Source organism: Lactuca sativa, chromosome 4, assembly GCF_002870075.4.
Source record: "Lactuca sativa cultivar Salinas chromosome 4, Lsat_Salinas_v11, whole genome shotgun sequence".
Classification (NCBI taxonomy): Eukaryota; Viridiplantae; Streptophyta; class Magnoliopsida; order Asterales; family Asteraceae; genus Lactuca; species Lactuca sativa.
This window is the reverse complement of record NC_056626.2, coordinates 211,565,072-211,573,727: the sequence shown is the minus strand read 5'-3', so window position 1 is coordinate 211,573,727 and position 8,656 is coordinate 211,565,072. Positions and strand designations below refer to the sequence as shown.

Below are 8,656 nucleotides of genomic sequence, written 5' to 3'. Positions count from 1 at the left end.
AGTCCCTCTCCCCACTCACTGAGTCACCCTTGACTCACCACTCGGGACTATGGGGCCGACTCGAGTCCCGACTCGCCGAGTCCGCGAGCAACTCGCCGAGTTCCTCGAGCGGATCCCCCACTCGCTTCCAATCCACACCAGAACACCCCATATGAGGGTTTGAGGTTTCGGGACTACGTTACACGGTTAATTCCGCGTGCAGGTACGAAGGGTTGAACCTTCAACGCTTAAACCCCTCTTGCTCTGTGAAAGTTCATATGACTCGCCGATTTGAAGAACAACTCGGCGAGCTCCAGACAATCTTCATAGGACTCGCCGATTTGTTCATCCAACTCGCCGAGTCTAGGACCTTCTTCATAGAACTCGCCGAGTTCCCCTTTGGGACTCGGCGAGTCCTTCGACCCATTTCCCGAGTAGGCCAGATCTGAGACATGCAACGCTTCAAAACCACAGATCTATGGTCCTAGGGCATGTTTACCACGTAAAGTTGCAAACTTTACGTGCATGCATGGCCCTATGAGCTCAAACATGCAATTCCAAGCTCTTTAAGAGGTCCTACACTCAATAGGGACCTCAATCACCTCAACCACAGAGACTTTATGCTATTAGGATGTCCAAAAGGTCCAAATCCGAAGTCCTTGCAAAACATTAACCATAAACACATAGAGATTCAGGTTCTTAGGGCTTAAAACCACTTTTTAGGGACAAAAAGGGGATTTAATGAACTAAAGATCAAGGTAGGAACTTTTCTACCTGAATAGAAGCCCTTCACAGAGTAGATTCCGGATCTTCTTCCCTTCTTGCACTCTTCAACCTTCTCCTTCTTCTCCCAAGATCCAAACCACCTTCACAAAGCTAAAAATCACCCACAAGGACACAAAGGGGGCTAGGGTTTTGTTCTACAGATCTCTGGGAGTGCTAGGGGAAATGGAGGCTGGGTTAGATCATTTAAATAGGGTGAAAACACCCGGGTTAGGGTTTTAGTCCAGACAGGGTCTACTCGCCGAGTCCCACGAGCCTACTCGCCGAGTAGACAGAGTAGATCCCGCGTCTAGTCCCGCTTCTACTCGGCGAGTTAGTCCTTCAACTCACCGAGTCCAAGGTTAAAATGCAATATATAAGGAGAGTTAATAACCAAGAATACATACCAGGAACCAGGTGCTACAGATGCAATCCTTCTATGTATTCTATACTTGTTAGAGAAGAGTTTTAATGGGCGGTTGCCTATACAACCTGTTAAAGAAAAGTATTTCTCTTTGCTATCCAACCTTGATGAATTCAACATGTATAATGTCGTCTATTTTATAATTATTGATTATAATTAATTATCTACTAATATTTTTCAGAAATTTAATTGTTAACTAATTTTTTTATGTGGTAGATATCCATGGGGAGGATAATTTGGGATCAATTGTACAAATAGTTATTTACTGTATTCAATAAGGTTGACAACCTTATACATCCAGACGAACTGAAAGATGGTTGTCATGTTATAGTAATGGAAGATGGTTATTATGTGATGTAAGTAATATAATTATTTTCTCATTACATAATACGCTTCTAATAACAATACTTACTTTACTGCAAAAAAATTTTTTTGACAACACATCATGATGTGAATCTCATTGCTGCTAGATCGTAGAACGGAAGATGCTCGGTGGACGGTTGTGTCGTCAACTTTCAACATTGATACATTTGGCTTGAGTGACATGGCTGACAAATCCGTTTACCCAACTTAGGCAGAGTGTGATACGATATAATTTTGTTTGGATTATTACCTGAGTATTTATATACTAATTAATTATTTATAACCTTTTTATAGCTTTACATTCCAATCAATATATCATATGCTCATTGGTTTTTGGGTGATTTGGATTTGAAGACATTCAAAATGACTATATACAATAATCATTGGAAGGGCAACTACTGTTCGAAAAATGAAGATTGGTTTATAGGTATGAGAGCCTGCATCCACAAACTGCCAGTGGGAGTAAACTACTAGGGTACCGAATCAACTGATTCAATCCCACTTGAGAGCTTTAAGATGACCCTCGAAAAGGCCCGAGACGTACCACAACAGATTGGCAACAAAGAAGATTGTGTGGTGTTTTTGTGTTGGTTCCTGGAGGCGTTGATCACCGAAAAATCGATTTATGTAGAGGGTAAAACCAGTCATAAGCTATGAGTTATCGAAAACGACTAGCGAAATTTTTTTTGGGGTATAAGGACAAATATAATTTGAACATCATATTTGTAATATGACCTATATATACACCCGTTATTTAGTTTATGTATTTATTAGTTGTTTGTTGATTTTAATTGCATTTTATATTTTATAAAACCAAAAGTTATTCATTTTATAAAAGCAAAACTTATACATTATATAAACCAAAGCTTATACTAAAAGGAAAAGTGTATGTTACTTGCAAAAAAAAAGTAAAATGTATTCCGAAACCATGGTTCGGAATCGTACTCCGAAATTCAGGAATTCCGAAGATCTCAACAATATGTTCAAGAGAATTAAGTTACAGTTTTTTTGAGTAGAATGTAGTTACTTTAACAAAAAAAAAGTCATTTATAACTATTAGAATTTCCTATTATTAAATTGATATGGATTTAAAAAGATGTGCCCTAAATTTAGCAAAGAAAATAAATAGTTAATTGTACTCCTACAAACTCATTGGGAAAATGACTTAGGAGGGTAACTACCTCTTATCCATGTTCACATATTGGCAACTTCTTCTTTTTTGTACATAATAAAGCAACTAACTTGTTTTAACAATTTAAATTACACAAATATTACCGGCTAATACCTGTTTTAACCGGTAACTCAAAGGGAAAATGACTTAGGAGGGTAACTACCTCTTATCCGTGTTCACATATTGGCATCTTCTTATTTTTTGTACATAAGAAAGCAACTAACTTGTTTTAACTGTGGAACATCCCAAAAATCATGACCAAAAATTTCATTTTTAATTTAATACTAAAACCATAATTGTCAAACCATTAATTTAATACTCCGGCACTGGGCCCCGCCCGGCATAATCCCCGCCTGGCATCGAGCCCCGCTCGGTATACATATTTGTCTCTCTTAGGCCCCACCTGTCTCCGGGCCCCGCCCACTAAACACATACAATCATATAACATGCTAACACATAAATAAACATACTCTACTGTATCCATGTCATAAGAAACATACTTTGCTAATAATGAGATACGGAACATCGTTCGTACTCAGCTAGTGATGAGATACGGGACCTCGCCCACACTCACCTCCCTACCAGGCACATACAAGTATCACACAGACAACAAGTATAATCTAACATGCAAACATTCCTCGGGCACCCGCCCGACATCGGACCTTGGTCTAGAATAACATACTAGCATACAATGCCTAGGGCTAACCCCCAGGTCTTCCTACTTATAGACTACATGGGCTGGCATTGTGGCCTTAGACACATTTACACAGTGAGGAGACTTACCTTGCACTGCTGAAGCCATGGCTGGAACTAGCCGAGTACAGACGAAGTTCCGTATCTCATTATTAGCAGAGTATGTTTCTTAGGACGGGGATACAGTAGAGTATGTTTCTTTATGTGTGGCCTAAGAGAGACATATATGTATACCGAGCGGGGCTCGATGGCAGGTGGGGCCTGATGCCAGGCGTGGCCCGATGCCGGAGTATTAAATTAATGGTTTTAGTATACAAAAAATAAGAAGTTGTCAATATGTAAACACGGATAAGAGGTAATTAACTTCCTAAGTTATTTTCCCTTTGAGTTACCGGTTAAAACATGTATTAGCCGGTAATATTGGTGTAATTTAAACAGTTAAAACAAGTTAGTTGCTTTATTATGTACAAAAAAGAAGAAATCGCCAATATATAAACACGGATAAAAGATAGTTACCATCCTAAGTCATTTTCCCAAACTCATTTTGCAAACTAAATAACCAATATATATAATTTTCCTTAATTTTTACATTAAAAGAAAAAAAACAGTTTTAGTTAGATAATTAGATTTGTCATTTATTATTCTTCTATGATATGATATAAGGAGAGCCATATATAATTCCCGTTTGCAACTGCCGACGGCAACAACGAGGATGCTGCCTATCAAATCAGAGCCTATTGAAAATCCGCCGGAGATTGGCATCAATTGCCTGCCGGATATCAAATCAGAGATCCCCGATTACCCACCGGATGTTAAATTAGAGAGCATCGAATACACGCACGAAATCCCTCCGACCAAGCGTCTCAAAACCCTAAGCTCAGCTTCGCCATCACCATCACCATCTTCAAAGGGCAAATCCAAAGCTGTAAAAGAAGAAGACGATGATTCGTTGTGGGATCAGCAATTGGATACTTGCGGTGTATGTTTGTTGGAGGAGGGGATGTCGCGTCGAGGTTTTATCGACAGTTGCGACCATTATTTTTGCTTTGTATGCATCATGGAGTGGGCTAAAGTCGAGTCTCGTTGCCCAATTTGTAAACGTAGGTTCTCTACTATTCGTCGCCCTCAAGATGGAGTCTTTCTATCTGAAAGAATCGTCAATGTTCCTGTTCGTGATCAGGTGATTGTTCTTGATTCATTCTATAGCATATTCGTTCCTTTTTCTACGAGTATGACGTATAATTCGTATGAAAAGATTAAGATTGAAGATCTTAAGTCTTGAAGTATAGCTTGCTATTGTGTGATACACGAAATTGGTACTCACTCGGTTCTTAAAACAGTATAATAATCAAAACTGGTTAGCTTTCAATCAATGTGAGATATATTCACTTCACTCAAAATTCTATCACGAATATTGCTATAAATGAGATTCTGCATATCTTTTCAAATTGATTCATATAAATAGTGCATTTGGAAAGTAGCAAGGTTCAGCTTGTTTTCATCACAATTTCAGCTTGTTTTCATCACAATTTCAGCTTGTTTTCATCAGAATTTCATCACAATTCACTATACGTTAGGGATATTACAGTAAAATGAGGCACTACATGAAAAATATTATCATAATTAAATATGAAATGCATTAATTATGGAGATTATTAATGAATTTTACATTTGTTTATGGTAATATTCTTTATAATTAATGCATTTCAAATTTAATTATGGTAATAGTTGTCATTAATTAATACTTCTTATATGTGCTCTTAGGGCATATATTAGAAAACTAGTTGTGAGACCCGTATATTATACGGGTTGATTAAAACAAAATGTTAAGTACGAACGATTAAATAGAAATTTTATTTGAATTTGAAATTGAAATAAGTGAAAATTATGAAAAAAAACATGCAAAAAATAAATAAATTAAAATTATGTGTTTAGTGTGTACTAAACAGGTTAATTATAACAAAATGTTAAACATAAAGGTTTAAACTGTAAATTTATTTGAAATTGAATTTAAAATTTAAAATTTAAAATTTAAATTTTGAAATTAATAGTTATTAAGGTAGGTTTAATTTATGGAAACTAAACTAATGATATATTGAAAATGAAAATTGAAGTAATGACAAGTGGAAAATAAATATATCTTAAATTATGACAAAATGACATGTGGCTAATTTTATTAGAGAAGGACATGTGGCAAAGTTATTTTCATTTATTAGGGTAGATTGCTATGTACATTTAGTACTTACAACTAAAAAGTTTTTAACTTTATAGTTATTAATTAGTAATGACTAATCACTTGTTATTTTCCTCTCATTTATAAACTTTGTAACTTATATTAACGATATATAAAAAGTTTTCCTCACAAAAAAGAAATTCATGTGTTTGAAGCGATTTGTATTCAAATATGAAGAGTTAAAAAGTTTAGGTTTGTTGAATCTTGGGATAATTGTGTTTTTATATATCTTTTTTTACAATTTGTAAGTGTTTAATAATTTTTTGTAATACAAATGATATAATACATGTTTTAGTGTTTTTACATTATTAAAAGTTGCACTATATATTTTCTTCATACTTTTTGTTATTAGTTATATACAGATCATCATAAGCTTGATATATAACTTCCACAACTTTAAAGAATTTATAAAATTATCAATTAACAGTATACATCACCAATGATTTAAAACTATGATGTTTAATAAAACATCATAGTTTTTCAAGTAAAACTATTAAATAATAATTTTATATTTTATAATTTGTTTTCTTTTTAGGTTTACTATCACAATGGCAATGCAACATTAACACCCTCTGATCCATATTCACAAGTCAAATGCAGCATTTGCAGCCTTTCATCAGATGATCATCTTCTTCTCCTCTGTGATCTTTGTGATTCAGCTTCTCATTCATACTGTGTAGGCCTTGGTGTCACTGTTCCAGAAGGTGATTGGTTTTGTCAAGATTGCAACTTTTCCAAAAATGAACATTCAAAAGTTGAAACGGACCCCACTTTTGAAAATGACACAACTTACCCTTCAACCTCTTCTTCTAATCCACTTCATTTCACTCAATCCAAAGTCTCAATCAATGACATTGTAAGAGAATCCAATTCATCATCATCTTCAATGGCTATGGCTGACTCTTTTGGTCAACATAAATCGGCCCCACATGTTGACCGAATTTCAAATTCTTCAAATGTTTCAAATGCTAGAACTTTGAAGCGATGTGTTAATGTTCATGCGCGTATAAAAGTGTTGCGTGAAAATTGGGATGGATTTAGAGGAGGGGCTTTGAATTTTTCTTCAAGTTTTTCGAATGGGAATAAAGAAAGTCAACAGGAGTCAACTTCTAATGTTGATGCTGATAAAGCTTGGAAGATGATGGATATGGCTGCTAAAGCTTTAGGAAAGAAAAACCATGTTGGGAAAAAGGACTCAAAAGTTCATTTAAAGAAAGAAAGATTGTTAAATGATGCATGTAAAGTGAAGCTAAATATCAACTATTTAGGGAGCTTTAAGAAGCATGATGATAATGGTGGTGCTTCTAGAAACCAAGACAATGTTGAACGTGTGGTTCCATGTTCTAGAAAGATTGTTGCAAAGAATTGGGGGTATAATGGTCAAAATGTGACACGAAAAGATTGTGGTGGGGTTACTTCAAAGTCAAATGTTGTTGGTTGTAGTGATCGGTTGTTGATAGGTGAAGGTAAATTGTGTGGAAAAAAGGAGATTTTTGATAGTGGTTTTAAGGAGAAGGGGAGTGTAAAGAAAGAGACACAAATTGATAACAATATCAAGAAAGTTGAGGATGCCAAGAGTGAGATTCAATCACTTGTTAAGCTCAATTTAAAGCTTCTAAGCCGGAACAAGAAATTAGGTATGACCATTTTGCCCTTATTTTTCATCTAAGTTTGAGCAAAAGTTCTCGAATAAACCATTTTGCCCTTATTTTTGTTGAAATTTGGGTTTAAAATGTCTCTTTCTAAGGGGTGTTTGGTTTGTAGAATGTTAAACCCTAAACCCATAAAAGACCTTATATTTTGTGTTTTTTCCGGATTAAATCTCAATTTTATTTTTTGCCTGAAAAAAGCCATGCATTTTTTCATTTTTTCCGAAAACCCCCCTCAACTTTGCCTTTTTTTTCCGATAAAACCCTCAACCTTCAAAATGTTTCCCGAAAAAACCCTCAAGTTTTTTAGTTTTTCTCGAAAAAACCTCACATTTTACAAGTTTTTTCGAGAAAAAATGGCTAAAAGAGCCGGATCGAAAAAATTAAAAAAATGTAAGGTCTTTTCAGGAAAAAAATAAAGTTGAGGTTTAATCTAGAAAAAACACAAAATATAAGGTCTTTTATGAGATTAAGTGATTAACCGTTTGGCAACTAAACATGCCAAGGAATGGAATCTCGAATTCCAATTCTGTCGGAATCCACAAACGAAACACACCCTTATAATCATGGCACATGAACATTGTATGAAAATTCTTGAAATAATTGGATGCACTTTCATGTATGTGTAGATGTTGATGTGTTTAAAGAAGTTGCAAGGCATGCGACACATTCAATCATGGCGACATGTGGCATCGAGCAACCAAAATCACGATTCCGTTCGTTTGAAAAATTGGTGTGCGATCATCATGAAACACGCAAGAGGCCAACATCTACTCTAATGCCAACTTCTTGTAGAGAATGCTTTTTCATTTTTGTAAAAGATGTGGTCAACACCATTGCATTTGATACAATTACCTCCTTTAAAATTTGATAAGCTTAGTTTAGATCCAATAGGTCAATAATCGCCTAACAGGTTGTAGTGTATCTAATGTATATACCATATTTGGGAGACTGTGGGCTAGCTCAGAGGTTGTTAGAAAAAATATATTTTTTTTCTTTATATGAAAATAATGTTTTGTTAATTCCAATATGGATTTTGCTTTATCAATCACCTAACAGGTTATAGTGTATCTGATCACCCACTTTAATGTTGAAGAGTTGGAATTTTATAGGAGAAAAGAATATGGGAGCAAAGGGTTGAGTGTCTTACTAAGATTCTACTTGTAAGTGGTATTTACATTGTTCGCAACACACACTTCAATTTAGTAGTAGAATTAGAATTTTAGTCCTCAAACATGATTAACCTAAGTGTTTCTTTATGAAAAGAGATAATGTGAAACCTTTGATCAAAAGACCTAAATTGATGAAATCTATCGTGAAAGACTCATGTAACTTACAATAACCGAATCCTAGATTTGTATTGCCTTGATAATATCTATAAA

General features: G+C 35.1%; 1 protein-coding gene across 1 annotated transcript; it reads left to right on the top strand.

Annotated features, from left to right (window-relative positions):
* The first annotated feature begins 4,064 nt into the window (after window positions 1-4,064).
* Window positions 4,065-8,302, top strand: LOC111910874 (uncharacterized). Its single transcript, XM_023906678.3, has 3 exons — window positions 4,065-4,572; window positions 6,161-7,262; window positions 7,904-8,302. Exons 1-3 carry the CDS (start codon window positions 4,105-4,107, stop codon window positions 8,143-8,145), a joined length of 1,812 nt encoding a protein of 603 aa, XP_023762446.1. The 5' UTR covers window positions 4,065-4,104; the 3' UTR covers window positions 8,146-8,302.
* The last annotated feature ends 354 nt before the right edge of the window (window positions 8,303-8,656 follow it).